At 40.0% G+C, this 17931-nt stretch overlaps 1 protein-coding gene across 5 annotated transcripts in view; it reads right to left on the minus strand.

Moving 5' to 3' along the window:
* LOC121278778 (solute carrier family 66 member 2) overlaps nucleotides 1-17931 on the minus strand; it is a 63656-nt gene that overhangs the window by 28311 nt on the left and 17414 nt on the right. For 3 of the 5 annotated variants that reach the window (XM_041189222.1, XM_041189221.1, XM_041189225.1), the window contains exons 2-3: nucleotides 14197-14685; nucleotides 1240-1373 (exon numbers count right to left, since the gene is read on the minus strand). In XM_041189222.1, coding sequence (XP_041045156.1) covers nucleotides 1240-1373; nucleotides 14197-14405 — 343 coding nt within the window. In that variant the 5' untranslated portion in view covers nucleotides 14406-14685. The remainder of the gene's footprint in view (nucleotides 1-1239; nucleotides 1374-14196; nucleotides 14686-17931) is intronic. The other 2 variants (XM_041189223.1, XM_041189224.1) reach the window with 1 other exon arrangement.

Genomic DNA, 17931 nt, shown 5'->3' on the forward strand with positions numbered 1-17931 from the left:
TGTTGCCCACCACTTAATGTTATCGCCCCAAATAGGGAAGGACAAGGCCAAGGGTGCAGAGCACAAACCTAGATGAGTGATGATTTATAGTAATGTTCAATATAATCTTCTAAAATTACAGGGTATATATTTTGTACATGGCTCTCTGGATAGTGCTCTGGTGTTTAGTTTATGATATAAACTACATGTTTTGTTTAATTTAAAACTTACCAGGAGGTGATGCCCTTCAGTCAGTGTTGCCAGCTTTGCAGTATTTAAAGCAACACCACAATCTTGTCTTTTGTTTAGCATCAAAGGTCAGCATTTCCCTCCTTCTCCTCCCACCTCTACTGCCAACATCCCACTGGAATACTTAGCTTAGAAATGTGGAAAAGTTGGCAAACTATTTGGCACCAGTCAAGGTGGGGCTGAAATTCCTCCTATGGTGGCTTCCAAAAAAAGAATGTAATGCATATACTGAGCGAAACAATTACACATGGTCGGGAATAGGGGACAAGGAATGGGAATAGGACACGGGGGTGTTGGGGGGGGTGGGGAAGGAATAGTTTCAATGAGCAGTGGGAATTGCTGACAGGCATGTTTAACAGAGCCTCTTACTTTCACACCCTAGCCTTGACAGTCTAGTAAATATAGCTCCACTGGATTAAAAGGCACACCATCACAGTGAGTTTGTTCAAATTTAGAATTAATATTTAGGAGTACATTTTGCATAAGGATAGGTCATTGCAACTCCTTTACTTGGACCATTCCTTTAAAAATCATTTCTTCCCTACAATCCCCGTTAATTGTATCAATTGAGGTTAAGTACATACAGGTGGAGGGCGTTGATTGGTTACTTGAACACATATAAAGAGACACTTCCTGACACATGAGTGGAGTGGAGTCAGGAGATATATACCTGTAATATTTCATTCTGTGAATAAGTCTATTTCAAATAAAGACTGGCTCTGGTTTCTTCCTTCACCAACTGGATATCAGAGGTATAATACTCAGCACCCACCGCTGCAACGATGAATATACGACAGTAGCAAAGTGTGACTGAATCATAGAATTAAGCAGCTCAGGAAAATAATTCCAAAGTTACCGTAATTTTTAAAATCATGAAATTTAAAAACAGAATTCTTTCCGGTAATAATGTTTCTTTACCCCTGTGGGTCTTATTAAAAATGGTTTACTTGTATTGCAATTGTATAAACAATCTGCTGGTGTTCTGGTTACCTTTATTGCATTGCCACTAACCTGTAAAGGCACGGCGTCGTGTCGTGAGTTCACTGGCTACACGAACAGCAGTACATAACTTCAACATCACTAGCATGGTAATGATCATGATTATACTTTGTAGCAAGAGGGGTGGTTCAAAGTACCTTCCAAACCTTAAGAAAAGAGGGAACATATTAGATTCACACTTCAAGCTGCACAAGTTCTTTTAAACAGTCATAACATTAAAAGGAATTAAGAATATTTATCAGTAAACTAGAAACACTTAAAGAATTATACAGTATCTAGGCACAGAAAAAGGTCATATGGCCCAACTAGTTTTTAGGATCTGGATGCACAGCCTGAAAAAAAGTGGTGGAAGCAGATTCAATCATAACTTCCAAATGCGAATTGGATAAATACTTGAATGGGAAAAGTTTACAGGATACGAACATACGAATTAGCAGGAGTAGGCCACTCGGCCCCTCCAGCCTGCTCCGTCATTCAATAAGATCAAGGCTGATCCAATTTCTCAACATTCCCGTCTACCCCTTCTAACCTTCAACCCCCTTACTTAGCAAGAATCTATCTACCTCTACTTTAAAAATATTCAAAGGTTCTGCTCCCACTGCCTTACGAGCGAGAGTTCTGAAGAGTTATGACCTCAAGAGAAAAAATTTCTCCTCATTTCTGTCTTAAATGGGCAACCCCTCATTTTAAACAGTGACCCCTGATTCTAGATTCTCCCACAATAGGTAATATCCTTTCCACATCCACCCTGTCAAGGCCCCTCAGGATCTTATATGTTTCAATCAAGTCACCTCTTACTCTAACTCCAGCAGATACAACCTAGCCTATCCAATCTTCCCTCAAAAGACAACCAACCCGTCCCAGGTTATTAGTATAGTAAACCTTCTCTGAACTGCTTCCAATGTATTTTCATCCTTTTAAAAAAAGGACCAATACTGTACACAGTACTCCAGATGTAATCTCACCTAAGCCCTGTATAACTGAAGCATAACCTCCCTAGCATTATATTCAATTCCCCTCGCAATAAATGATAACACCCTATTAGCCTTTTTAATTACTTGCTGTACCTGCACACTAACCTTTTGCAATTCATGCACCAGGACACCCAGATCCCTCTGCATCTCAGAGCTCTGCAGTCTCTCACCATTTAGATAATATGCTTCTTTTTATAATAAACGATTTCACATTTTCCCACACTATACTCCATTTGCCAGATCGTTGCCAACTCAGTTAACCTATCCATAGCCCTTTGTAGTCTCCTTATGTCCTCTTCAAAACTAATTTTCCTACCTATCTTTGTGTCATCAGCAAATTTTGAACCATAGCTTTCCCTTCATCTCAGTCATTTATATAAAAATTATAAAAAGTTGAGGGTCCAGCACTGATTCCTGTGGCACACCACTCATTACATCTTATCAAATAGAAAATGATCCATTTATGCCTACTCTCTGTTTCCTATTAGATAGTCAATCATCTATCCATGCCAATATGTTACCCCCACACCATGAACTTTTATTTTTCGCAATAACCTTTGACATGGCACCTTATCAAATGCCTTAATCGACCAGCTCCCCTTTATCCACAGCACATGTTCCTTCCTCAAACAACTCCAATAAATTGGTTAAACATGATTTCCCCTGCACAAAATGATGTTGACTCTGCCTGATTACCCTGAATTTTTGTAAGTGCCCTGATACAACGTCTTTAACAATAGCTTCTAACATTTTCCCTATGACAGATTTTAAGCTAACTAGTCTGTAGTTCCCTACTTTGTCTCCCTTTTTGAATAGAGGCATTACATTTGCTATTTTCTAATCTAATGGAACCTTCCCGAATCTGGGGAATTTTGGAAAATTAAAACCAATGCATCAACTATCTCACTCGCCACTTCTTTTAAGACCTTAGGATGAAATCCATCAGAACCCAGACTTGTCAGCCTGCAGCTCCAATTTGCTCAGTACCACTTCCCTGGTGACTGTAATATTCCTGAGTTCCTTCCTCCCTTCCATTTCCTGATTTACAGCTATTTCAAATATGTTACTTTTATCTTCTATATTGAAGACCAATGCAAAATACCAGTTCAATTCCTCTGCCATCTCCTTTTTTTTCCCATTAATTACCCAGCCTCACTTTCTGTAGGACCAATACTCACTTTGTTAACTCTTTTTTAAATATCTATAGAAACTCTTATTGTTTTTATATTTCTAGCTAGCTTTCTCTCATATTCTAATTTCTCCTTCCTTATTAATCTTTTAGTCATTCTTTGCTTTTTTTAAAAAAAAGAGCAATGTGAGGAAAGAGTAGAGGGGCTGAGCTTATTGGATAGGTCTTTCAAAAGCCAGCACTAGTATGATGGGTCAAATGGCCTACACCTGCACTATATGATTCTATGATTCTAACAATTCTGATAACATCCTTATGAATCTTTTGTACACCTTCTCCACTGTTTCAATGCCCTTTTGTAGCATGGAAACTAAAACTACACAAGATACTCCATACAACCATAGTTTTATATAAATTCAACACTACCTTCCAGCTTTTCTTTTCTAGTTCTCTTGAAGCTCAGTATTTTATTTGCTCTCTTTATGCAGTTATCAACTTGCATTTTGACTTTCAGTAATTTATTTTATACAAATTTATGAAGGAAATGTCTTTTGACCTAAATTTAAGTTGAACAAGATAAAAGCATTTAATTTTAAAATCCCTGTTAATTAGATTCAAGGCATTTTATGTTCTGTACCTACTCTCACTTCCACCTGAGGAGCCAGCTAGGTTACACAACCTCCCTGACCACCCACTCAACAGCTCACTCCATTACCACCTAGGGCTCTGTTCTACTTTCTCATGAAAATATTTTCAGCATTTTAACTTTATTTAAGAACATATTCAAATATGCTAAAAGGTTACACAGCAGGTTTAAGGAATATGGGACAGGCAAGAGTAAGTCTTAAATTCAATTTTAACCACAGCATCATGAAAACAGAAGGTATTATAATATTAACAGCACTGAAATAAGCAATTCGGCCCGTATGCTCCACAACAGTGATTATGCTCCACACGAACCTCCTCCTCTTTTTCATATAATCCCAATGTATTCCCCCGTTCTATTTTCCTTTGTGTTTATCTAGCTTCTCTCAAATACATTATGTTGTCCGACTCACCAACTCCTTCTGGTAGCGAGATCCACATTCTAACCACACTCAGGGTTAATAAGTTTCTCCTGAATTCCCTATTGGATTATTAGCAACTATCATATTCATCACCCCATGTTCTAGTTTAGCCCACAATTAGAAACATTTTCTCTACTTCTACCCTGTTAAACTCTTTCAGAATCTTAAAGCCTTCTACCACGTTTTGTTCATGAAAAGCAGAGTTACAAAATCCCCCTAAATAACTCGGTGGATAATGTAATGTGCGAAGTGATACTCAGTTGAAGCAGCCAGGAAGATACCTGGATGATTATTGATCTGGTCGATTTTAGGCAGGACATCAGTGAACGTGCTACAATAGGCCTCATCAACAAGGGCTATTGATATCTCAAGTAAGTAATCAAATGTTTTTACAGACAGGCATAGTCTAATTTATTTTTAAAAAATATTATGATTTATTATGCTTGCGTGCTAAGTGTGGATTGCAGCAATAATTAAACCTATATTTTCAACTATGTTTGAGATGCAGCTATGAATTCAGTAGTAAGACCACTGAGCCGCGAGAGGATTTTTATATAAAACAAAATTAAACATTTATTAATTTAACAACAAATTAAACACATACACGTGTCTACAAATTACTACCATAATAACTTTTAAACAAATCTCCAAATTAATCACTCCCAGGTAAATCTTCACAAAGGCAACAGTAACCCATAGACTTTAAGCAGACACCAGGCAAAGCACATTTGACCTTACAAATTCAAAATGAGGTTCCTTTCAATTTGTTTCCTTTGCAGGCAAAGTTGTAGGCTTACAGGCTGGTTAAATCTTAAATGCCTCTGACTGACACACACAGAACTCCTTTCTGTTTATGGGGGAGGCAAATAAAATTCCAGTTACCTGTTGGGATGTTCCATAGCTGACTAAGGGCTGAAAGTAAGTTTCATTTAGTTTTGAGTGTCAGCATTCAATAAAGATTACTCCAGTGTAAATGGTGGTAATAATAGACTCCACTTGAAAAGTCTTGCACTTTCGTCTTGAAATTAGTCCAAAAACTTCAAAGGATTGTGGTCTGTATAAACAATTGTTTCTGATGAATAGTTTGCAACATAAATTTCAAAATGCTGCAAGCTAACACCAAACCCAAGGCCTCTTATTCAATCATTGAATATCTTCTCTGTTGTGCATTTAACTTCCGTGACAAATACCCTATAGGTTTTTCAATTCCAGTGTCATCTTCTTGTAACATTACAGTTCCAATGCCTATATCACTTGCATCAACGGCCAACTTAAATCGCTTGGTATAATTGGGTACTGCCACAACTGGTGTCGTAGTTAATACAGTTTTCAAACTATCAAATGCCTTCTGACACTCCAATGTCCATTGAAACTTCTTGTTCGTCTTTAATAGTTCAGTCAGTGGAGCAACCATTTGGCTAAACTTTGGTACAAATTTCATCACCAAATTAGCTTCTTGTAATTGAGAAAATAATTCTTCCAGATGCTGTAAATGCTCCTCGCACATCTGACTGAAAACTATCAGATCATCAATATAAACAGCACAATTGCTTAGACCTGCGATTACTTTGTTGTCAGTCTTTGAAATGTCGCAGATGCATTCTTCATACCAAATGGTCTGAATTTAAACTGATATATAGTCCATTTGGTGTCACAAAAGCCAATATCTCCTGTGCTCTCTCTGACAATGGTGCCTGCCAATTTTAGAAAGTCAATCTTTGTGATAAATTTCAATTGTCACACTTTCTCAAGACAATCCTCCAACCGTGTATAAGATATGAATCCGCTTTTGTCACCGCATTCACCTTTCGATAGTCCACACACAGTCTTTGTGTTCCATCTGGTTTTGGTACCAGTATAATAGGTGAACTCCAGTTACTGCAACTAGACTCAATGATATTATTTTGAAGCAAGAAGTCAATTTCTTTTTGTACTTGTGATAACTTTGCCGGATTTTATCTATAAGGATGTTGCCTTATTAAAGATGAAACCTGTACAGACACATCATGTATAGCTAAATCTGTCTTCCCCAATTTATTCCCACAAATAGGTCTGTGAGACTGCAAATCAGTTTCCAAATCAGTTTGACATTTGTTTGGAAGGTAACTCAATATTTCATTTAAATTTTCATGTACCCCCTCGTTATCCAATTTGATTAGAGGAAAATCAACTTCAGAGTCCTGCACTTCTACCTCTTTCTCATCATCCACCATCACTAATACCTTTTTTTGTTCCTTTTTCTTGTCAAAGTACTTTTTAAGCATATTTACATGACATATCATCTGCTTCTTTCTACAACATGGAATATTTATTAAATAATTTACTTCACTCAATTTCTTTTCAATCCTGTAAGGCCCACTAAATCTTGCCTTTAATGAATCACCTTCAACTGGTAACAGAACTAGCACTTTCTCTCCAGAATCAAAACTGCAAGCTGTAGCTTTCTTGTCTGCCTTCATTTTCATTATTTGCTGTGATATCTTTAAAAGTTCGCTAGCCAACTCACGTGCTCTGTTCAATCTTTCCCTGAAATTTGATACGTAATCCAGGAGAATAGTTTCTGAATTTTGACCCATCAATTTCTCATGAATCAATGTCAGTGGTCCCCTTACCTCATGACCATAAACTAGGTCAAAAGGGCTAAAACCAGTCGATACATTATGAGCATCTCTAATAGCAAATAACAAGAATTCTATCCCAATCCTGTGGATAATCCTGACAGTGTGCTCTTATCACAGTTTTTAAAAGTTTGATTTCAACTTTCCAAAGCCCCTTGTGACTCCAGATGTTAAGCTGTTGACATAAATTGTTTTATCCCCAAACTGGTCATTACTTCCTTAAACAGCTCTAACATAAAATCTAAATCCTGATATAATTGTATTTCCATACTGTAAATCATATCTTGAAAAAAATTTAGTTAACTCCTCCACAATCTTCTTGGTTGTAGTATTTCTTAAAGGTATTGTTTCAGGAAACCTGGTAGACACATCCATTATTGTAAGTACTGATTTCCACTTTTAGTCTTAGGGAGGGGTCCTACACAATTAATCATGACCCTAGTAAAAGGTTTCTCAAATGCTGGTATTGGCATTAAAGGCGCAGCTTAATCGTTGCTTGTAGTTTCCCTGTTACCTGACATGTGTGATATGTTCTACAGAATTTGGCTACATCCCTATGCAATACTGGCCAATAAAAATACCTCTGCATCTTTTCCTGTGTTTTCCTAATTCCTAAATGCCCCCCCCCCCCCCCCATTGGAATTTTATGGGCAATTTTCAGAATCTCACTTCTATACTCTAATGGGATAACAAATCTGATGCACCTCTCTCCAGCTTTGATTTGCTGAGATATGATCCAGCCAGTATTTTCTGATTAAAGTATCTCCCTTAAGATAATAACATACTGCAATATATTTTGCTTCTGCTTCTGAGTAAGCCACCTGATATAACTCTTTTAATTGCAAATCATTTTTCTGTAACTCCACCAATGTCCTTGAGTTAAACACTTCAGCTGAATTGTCCTGTAGTCTTTCCTCCTGAATGATGTTATTAAACACCATGTCAGCTAATTGGATTTCGACACCTTCTTCCTGCCTTTGAACTGCCTGCCTGCCCTTGATTTCCTTGTTTCAACCTGTGTGCTTGTGATCGTGTTATCACGCAATCTAGAAACAATCCAGGATGCTCCTTCTGTAATACCTGTTGAAAACACCTCTACAGGCTGCTCAGCCACCATGGGCATCACCCAAATCTGTGATCCAGCTATATCATTACCCAAAATAAATTGAACCCCTGCAATGGGCAATTTTTCCACTACTCCAACAATAGCTTCACCTGCCTTCCATTTGCTCTTTAAGTTTTTCTTCAAGGGGATATGTTTAGCATCTCCATGAACCTCATTATCACCTGCTCCTGCAATACTCCCTCTGAACAACAAATGTCACAGTCCCACAACATTAAGGATTGACTAGCCCGTGTCTCTTAAAATTTTAACACCTTTACCTACTCCACCCTGTACACATGGAAAGACTTTCCCTTCACAAGTAAAATCTCTAAACATTTCTGCAACTTGCCCCTCAGAGTTCTCTTGGATAAACTGTGAACGCATTCCCATTTCTTTACCTACGACGGATTCTCCCTGCTTTACCTGTATACAAACCACTGGTATTTCCTGTGCCTGAACCTCAGAGCCCACAATACTTTAATTTCCAGAACTTTTCTGCACCCCAATAATTCCAACTGATTTTCCCTGCAATTTCCAACACATTAACTTCGTATGCCCCACTTTATCACAGTGAAAACACCTCAATTTTCAAATGTCAGTCCTACCCTCAGCACCTTCCTTTTTATTCTCAGAAAAATCTTCCTGGGAATTTCCAGCTACTCCTTCTGTTCCATGATTACCCACCTTCCTTTCACCTTCCCACTTACTATCCTTTTTGAATTTAAAAGGGTGACGGAAAAAAGGTCTAGCGCTATGCACTAACTCATATCATCAGTTATCTCTTCCACTTGCCTTACAGTTTGAACTCTCTGTTCCTCCACATGAGTTTTCACTACTGAAGGGATAAATGTTTAAATTCTTCCAAAGGAATTACCTCTCTAAGAGCTGCATATATTGTCTCTATTTTTAACGCCTGTATCCACTGAACAAAATTACTTTGTTTTACTCTCTCAAACTCAATATAAGTTTGCCCAGGCTGTTTTCTCATATTCATAAATTTCTGCCTGTATTCTTCAGGAAACAACTCATATGTATTCAAATTAGCCTTTTGCACCACATCATAAATAACCGATACTTCTTCAGATAGCAAAGCATATGCCTCTGGCTTCCACCCCACCAACCTAGACTGTAACAATAATGTCCAGTTTTCCTGTGGCCATTTCATCTGTTTAGTTATCTTCTCAAATGAAATAAAGAATGTTTCAATATCTTTTTCCTCAAACTCTGGAAGAGCTTGTACAAATTTAAACACCTCCCTACTGGGTTCTACTCTGGAGGTAAGTGCTTCCTCACCTCCTGGGGCTCTTTTTTAACGTCCAACACTTTCAGTTGAAATTCTCTCTCTCTCTCGTTCCCTCTTTCCGCCTTCCCTATCTTCACAATTTCTAACTCCCTTTTCTGTTTTCTTTCTCTCTCCTGCCTTTCTGCCTGTTCTCTTTAGAATGTTCTGTCTCTTTCCTTTGCTTCTAATTCAAGTTTTTTTTTCAGTTCCTTTGCTTGTTCAAGTTCAAGCATCTTCATTTATAACTGAAGCCTCACTACCTCAGCTGTAACTCACTAGTGTCAGGTAGCACTTCCAACTGTAGATGCTATGCTACCTTTAATTATATCTGATTTCCTAGCCCCCGCAGGTAACCTCCATTGTAATTTATCCACCAACTCTGTTAACTTACTCTTGGTTACTTTTCATAACCCAATCAGACAGGTCTTCGCAATCGCCAAAGCCATCTTGCAGTCTCACCACTTATTAAAAACCTCATCAACTCCTGAATTCAAAGTGCTTTTCATACTCGTAACCTTAAGATTCACCAATCCCAAACCAATCATGGAATTATAAATATTATCCTACCAAGAGCCTCCAATTGTTATGACAGAGCAGTTGGTAAAAGATGAGTTGTTTAAATCCCAGAGGGAAACTTGAACAACTAACATAACCTATATTTTCAACTGGTATGTTTGAGTTGCAACTCTGAATTCAGGAATAAGACCACTGAGCCTCGAAGGGCTTTTTATATAAAACTAAATTAAACATTTATTAATTTAACAACAAATTAAACACATACACATGTCTACAAATTACTACCATAATAACTTATAAACAAATCCCCAAATTAACCACTCCCAGGTAAATCCTCACCAAGGCAACAGTAACCCATAGACTTTAAACAGACACCAGGAAAAGCACATTTGACCATCCGAATTCAAAATGAGGCTTCTTTCAATTTGTTTCCTTTGCAGACAGTTGTAGGCTCTCCAGCACTTAGATCTTAAATACCTCTGACTGACACACACAAACTGATTTCTGTTTATACCTAGCTTCCCCTTTGAAAGTAAATTTTCCATTGTATTACTAGGTTTTTAAAAATTTAACCTCTTCTAACAATAATCCTTTCATTCCACCAATTTTATTAGTAATATAAACACATTGCTTGGTATCTCCCAGCCAGGTGCAAGATTTTACCCATTCTTTTGAATGGTTCATTCAACAAATGCAAATTGCACTTTACCTTATAACTTTCTTGCGTTTATCTAATTAACATCTCAAAACTACTACACATCAAAGCACCCAGACTAGCTGGCTTTAATCCAATTAAGACACACACATAGACTCATACCCTACTACAATTCCAATTTTAAAATAATTTCCAATAACATTATAGTCATTAATATCTCACGACAGCACATAAAGCGCACCAGCACTATTAAATTGATTTATTGCGAAATTTTTGGCTGGGAGTGAAATCAACACTAAATTCATTTCAGTATTTTGCCAAAGGATGCAGGTCCCCTAATTTGCAAGTAACCAAGAACCACCATACAAATTCCACAAATAAGACGTGCTTTGAATTTTTGTAAAATATATTGCTTTGGCATGGCAGCAGCAAGTTGGCTTTACTTCCTGAATTTCATGAACTATAAAACAATCTGAACTCTGGGCGAGAAGCAGTCCGATTTATATGCCATGGTCTATGAAGGCACATGTTCTAGGCCCCAAGATGTGGAATACCTTCCCTTCGCCTCTCTCTCTCTCCTCCTTTGAGGCAGTCCTTAAAACCTACCTCTTCGAACACAGTTTTGGTCATCTGAACTAACATCTCCTTATGTGGCTCAGTGTCATACTTTGTTTAATAATACCCGTGAAGTGTCTGGGATGTCTTATTACATTAAAGTTGCTATATAAGTTACTGCTTTGATGTCGAAGCTGCCAATTCAGGGCCTTGCTAACCATTCAAATCCTTAAATTTTATTAGCTGAGGAGGTAGACTACTGGTTCCCTCACTCACTAGCTCCCCCTTACCCTTGCCGCACCATTACCAATTAGTTTTTCCAGCAGTTTATGACACAAAATTAATTGCAGCTGAAGCAAAAGAAAAAAAAATCCAACTCACTGAGGTTTCCTGCTCCTGCAATCTCTAGGCCATTACTTTTTCAGCAAACTGTGACATGAATTCACCACTTGAGGGTTCACAGCAGTGTAGCTTATGGTCCTTGTAGCCAATGGAGCAAATTGTGTATCATTGTTCATCTTGCCCAACTTTATATTCAGCTGAATAGACATCTTACGCTGTCAGTGGTACTAAGCTGATTGTAGGTACTGGTGCACCTAGGGGATTAAACTCAGTGGTCGCCCCTTGCACAAAAAAAGTTCTGACACTCACTGTCCACGCCCACATATACATATGAACACACAAACTAGGAACAGGAGTAGGCCACTCGGCCCTTCAAGCCTGCTCCACCATTCAATAAGATCTGGCAGATCTGATTGTAACCTCCTCCCTACCCCCGATAACCTTTCACCCCCTTGTTAATCAAGAATCTATCTATCTATCTAGCTCTGCCTTAAAAATATTCAAAGACCCCGCTTCCATTCCCTTTTGAGAAAGAAAGTTCCAAAGACTCACGACCCTCAGAGAAAAAAATTCTCCTCATCTGTCTTAAATGAGCAACCTCTTTTTTTAAACAGTGACCCCTAGTTCTAGATTCTCCCATAAGAGGAAACATACTCTCCACGTCCACTCTGTCAAGACCCCTCAGGATCTTAAAGGTTTCGATCAAGTCACTTCTTAACTACCAAATTCCAATGGATACAAGCCTAACCTGTCCAACCTTTCATCATAAGACAACTGCCCTTTCCGGGTATTAGCCTAGTAAACCTTCTATGAACAGCTTCTAATACATTTACATCTTTTCTTAAATAAGGCAGTCAATACTGTACACAGCTTTTGATAAAGTCCCGCATGGGAGACTGATAAAGGTAAGAGCCCATGGGATCCAAGGCAATTTGGCAAATTGGATCCAGAATTGGCTGAGTGGCAGGAAGCAGAGGGTGATGGTCGAGGGGTGTTTTTGTGACTGGATGCCTGTGTCCAGTGGGGTTCCACAGGGATCGGTGCTGGGTCTCTTGCTGTTTTTGGTATGTATAAATGATTTAGACTTGAATGTAGGAGGGTTGATCAGTAAGTCCGAGGATGACACAAAAATTGATGGGGTGGTAAATAGTGAGGAGGATAGCCTTAGATTAAAGGAGGATATAAACGGGCTGATCAGATGGGCTGATCAGTGGCAAATGGAATTTAAGCTGGATAAGTGTGAGGTGATGCACTTGGGCAGGACAAACAAGGCATTGGAATACATGATGAATGGTAGGTCCCTGGGAAGTACCAAGAATCACAGGGACCTTGGTGTGCATGTCCACAGGTTCCTTAAGGTAGCGGAAAAGTCAGATAAGGTGGTTAAGAAGGCATACGGGATACTTGCCTTTATTAGCCAGGGCATGGAATAAAAGAGCAGGGAGGTTATGCTCGTTAGGCCACAGCTAGAGTATTGCGTGCAGTTCTGGAATCCACATTATAGGAGGGATGTGATTGCACTAGAGAGGGTGCAGAGGAGATTGACCAGGATGTTGTCTGTGCTGGAGAGTTTTAGTTATGAGGAGAGATTGGATAGACTAGGGTTATTTACCCTGGAGCAGAGGAGATTGAGGGGAGACATGGTTGAGGTGTATAAAATTATGAGGGGCATAGATAGGGTAGACAGGAAGGAACTTTTACCCTTCGGGGAGGGATCAATAACCAGGGGGCATAGATTTAAGGTAAGGGGTAGGAGGTTTAGAGGGGATGTGAGGAAGAATTTTTTCACCCAGAGGGTGGTGGGAATCTGGAACTCACTGCCTGAAAGGGTGGTAGAGGCAGAAGCCCCCACAATATTAAATGAGTATTTGGATGTGCACTTGCAATGCCATGGCATACAAGGCTATGGGCCTAGTGGGGAAAATGGAATCAGAATAGTTAGGTACTTGTTTGACCGGTGCAAACTTGATGGGCCGAAGGACCTTTTTCTGAGCTGTAGGCCTCCATGACTATGACTAAGTACTCCAGATGTTATCTCACCAATGCCCTGTATAACTAAAGCATAACCTCCTAACTTTTGTAGTCAATTCCCATCGCAATAAACAATAACATTCTATTAGCTTTCCTAATCACTTGCTGTACCTGCATACTAGCCTTTAAGTGGCAACTTCAAATGCAGGAATGTACCCACAACTATTGAACCATATCCTCACTCCAAAGGCGCCAAGACTGTGCTCATTAAAGTTTGCCAAACCCGCTGTGTGAATACAAATCAGAACCAGGGCTTGGCCTAACTAGCCAAGTGGTTATGGTACTGGGCTGTAACCCCAAGATCAAGAGTTCAAATCTCACAATGGCAAACTATGAAACAATGTAACTTCATCTGAATAGGAACAGATGGAAACGTGTTTGTACTCGAAAGAGTTACAAATCAGGACCAGTCATAATCAGGTCACTTGCACAGGGCATTGTTAAACATAGATCTTCTCACTTCCCGAAGACTGGCCACTGCTTCTTCAAAAACGAAAACAAAACTATTTCTCCATTGGGTTAAACCACAATGCAATCCAGCGCTTGCCAATGGATAGAGAAATACTGCTAAAGTCGTCAAACTGACAGTTGGGAAGTACTTGCTGAAACAACTCGCCCGGTTAATGACAGCATGCTAGGAAGTTTGTGCGAAGTGGGGCTCCTGTATAAAAGTGCGAGACAGTGAGTGGACTTACCAAAAGAGTATTCTCAATATGTTGGCCACGAGCAACACCAGGCAAACGTAGATGGAGAATCCTTCTGCGTTCTGCGTGCGTTTAATGTCCCTGTACTGGGGGACGTAGGGCACGACTCCGCCAAACACCATTGCCCCCGCTGCGATCCAAGAAGCCAGCTCGCTGACAGGTAGGGCGAACTGCTTGAGGAAGCTCAGACCCTCTTCCATTTTCGCACCCCCCCAGAAAAAACAAAATTAAATCCAGCGAGAGGCGGCCAGGAGGAACGGGTGGCCCTCTCTTCAGTCACCGAACCCCGCGATCTTCAGCCGTCTGGTGCATCGCCGTGCAGAGGCTCCTCGTGGCTGCTTGAAACTGCTGTGTAATTGTGGGGGCCGGAGTGTGAGCGGCGGAGAACCCGACACGTCCTGAGCTGCTCTGCTGATGTCACTGAAACATCCGGATCTCCTCCATGCCACGCCGGCAACTGAAATGAAAACAAAAAGATCGCTGGGGAGGGGAGGGAGGGAGGGAGGGAGAGGGAAGGGGAGGGGGGAGAATGTTTTTAAAAAAAATGCACAGTAATATTTTTTCTAAAAAAATAACTGCACCATTTAATCCCACCGCGAGGGGAAGGGCACGTCCAAAGAAACTTCCCTTTTTTTTAAAAAACAAAAAAATTTGATGGCAAGTGGTCCCACGTGATGCACCGAAAGTTGCACCAAAGTTTCAAGGCGATTTCACTTCATTAAAGTCTGGGGCTCAAATGGCAAGTTGCATTTCGACATCTGAGCCAGGGAAACGATTTGAGAAGATGTTAAAACTTATCAGCCCTTCCCTTCCGTGAAGTCCTAAAACACCAGTGTCTGCCACAAAAGTATATAGACTGCGAGATATGACCATTATAGGAAATCATAAAGTCCTGATATTGTACAGTACTTATCTCTCTCCCTGCCGTGCAATGCCCTATCATTATCTTTTACTGATACACGATGAAAACATTGCAACTTTATAGCCAACACTGATTCAGTAAGACAGGCAGCATTAGTGAAACGGCTCAGAGATTCTAAAATGTAAACAGTACAGCAATTTCCAAGGATTCATTTCCGCCCCCCCCCCCGCCCCCCCACATCTGGTGAACTTCCATCTTAAGCAGGGCTAATATCCGAATTCGAAGCATGATCGTTATCCCCGATTTTGTATTTAACAAACATGCTGCCCCCACACCACTCAAAGGTGACGTTTCTGAGCTGCAGATTCAATGCACAGTCGCTGAATCCATCATAACTGGGGCAACAGTAGGGACATTACCTCCTCTCTGCGGGAGAGCAAACAGAAAACCGGGCAGGGTTTCAGATTCCAATTCAGCAACTCTTGCCGAATGCGTGTGTGTGTGGACCTTGGATGAGGATAGGATTAGACTCTGTAACACAAGTCAGGAGTGTGATGGAATACTCTCCACTTGCCTGGCTGAGTGCAGCTCCAACAACACTCAAGAAATTTGATACCATCCAGGACAAAGCAGCCAGCCCACTTGATTGGCACCCCATCCATAAACATTCACTCCTTCCACCACCTACGCACAGTAGCAGCAGCGTGTATCATCTACAAGATGCACTGCAGGAACTCTCCAAGGTTCATTCAACAGCACCTTCCAAACCCACAACCATCTAGAAGGACAGGGGCAGCAGACACGTGGGAACACCACCACCTGGAAGTTCCCCTCCAAGTCACTCACCATCCTGAATTGGAAATATATCGCTGTTCCTTCACTGCTGCTGGGTCAAAATCTTGGAACTCCCTCCCTAACAGCATTTTAGCTGTACCTACACCACATGGACTGCAGCGGTTCAGGCAGCAGCTCACCACCACCTTCTCAAGGGCAATTAGGGATGGGCAACAAATGCTGGCCTAGCCAGTGGTTCCCACATCCCATGAACAAATAAAAAAAATCCCTTACAGCTGGACAAATCCACTGGCACGCATTGGGACTGTTTCCAGTGAAGGAATTAACGTCAGGAAGATACAAAGGGAGAAAAGTATAGCAACCTTCAAAACAAATCTCGGAGGAGAAGAACTTATATGATTGTAAGTTTACTCATTTCCAACACAATGTTCTGGCTGTGTAATTTTATATTGAAAACATTTGTCACTTCAATGCTCTTTGTACATATTTTCTCATGCGTCCAATCTGCTTTTAGGCAAGCAATGAGTTGGCAAAATCAATTACTTCCACAACAGGCCTACAGATAGATCAATTGTACCAGTTTATGCAAGGGACTAGGTTCTGATTTAATGACTAATTCTCCTCACAATCAAAACATTGGTTTAAATGAACTGATAACCGTAATCCCTGATCTTTATTTTCATATTTAAGGGCATTCTGTAAAAGGGAAGAGGGCCAGACAAAGTGCTGTACAAATGCTGTCCAGGAGTGCACCAAGTATAAAAAGCAGGGTGCCAAGGTAAGCTAGTTAAGGCATCAAATGAGTTTAGCACTGTTAATCAATTTTTATACTTGTAATTGTTCAATTTGTTTTTTTTGAAGGCAGATGCGATGTGTCAGGTACCCAAGTTTGCATTATTAAATATAGCTGTCATATGCCAGCGGCAGAATTGTTGACTCACTTTTAATGATAGCTAATCCAAAAGACAAAATTTTATACAATGCCAAAATCATTAAAGTTCAATCAGGATCAGCTGCCTTCATGCGATCAATCTCACTTACATCTCAAATGTACCTTTGGTACAGGGCTGGTGTACCCTGCTTTGTGCACATGTTTTATATATACTATCAGACATTTCACGCACAGCAAACAATAGCTGAGGAGCATTATACAATCCATAACGTACTTTATCCAAAATTCTGCCGCCTTTATCCTAACTCACACCAAGTCCCGTTTCCCCATTGCCACTGTGCTCACTGACCTATACTGGCTCCCTGTCTGGCAAGGCCACTAATTTAAACTTCTCATCCTTGTGTTCAAATCACTCCAGGGCTAGCCCCTCCCTCTCTCCAATCTCCAGCCCTGCAACTCTTCCAAAGTCTGTGTTCCTCCAATCCTGGCCTCTTGTGCATCAACAATTTTTATCACTATCACTGGTTGTTGTGCCTTCAGCTGCCTGGGCCCTAAACTCAGCAATTCCCTCCCTGAACTCTCCAACTTGTTATCTCTCTCCTCCTTGAAGATGTGTCTTAAAAATTATTTATGTGACTGAGGTTTTGGCCACTTGTCCTAATACCTCATGTGGCTTGTGGTCAAATTTTGTTTGATAATGCCCCTGTCAAGCACCATGGGACATTTTACCACATTAATGGCACTATATGAAGGCAAGATGTTGTTGCCAGTGGGCTTATCTTTTCACCTTAATTGTAATGAAAGTTTAGTGAAAAAAATGTTTTTACTTTAATAGAGGAGAAAATATTCTCCATTCAACACACAAGAATATAAACAAAACACAATGTAATTTGCTGTATTAGAATTATGAAAACTCAGCATCAAATTTTGCTTGATAATTGTTCCTGTGAAGCCCTTCAGGTGTTTTATTAAGTTAATAACACTATTGTTATAGTGTTCTGCTGTTAAAAATGCAGCTGTGGTAACTTAGTCTATCATATCAAGGCCATGAGGTGCAGCTGCTGTGCCTTCGTGGAACATTTGAAGGCCAGTTGCTCTCAAACAGGATTGCAAGTCAGTTAATGATTAGACAAGTATATAATATTTTTAAGTGATTCCTGAAACGAATTAGAAGATA

The sequence above is a fragment of the Carcharodon carcharias genome, chromosome 6 (genome assembly GCF_017639515.1).
Source record: "Carcharodon carcharias isolate sCarCar2 chromosome 6, sCarCar2.pri, whole genome shotgun sequence".
NCBI lineage: Eukaryota > Metazoa > Chordata > Chondrichthyes > Lamniformes > Lamnidae > Carcharodon > Carcharodon carcharias.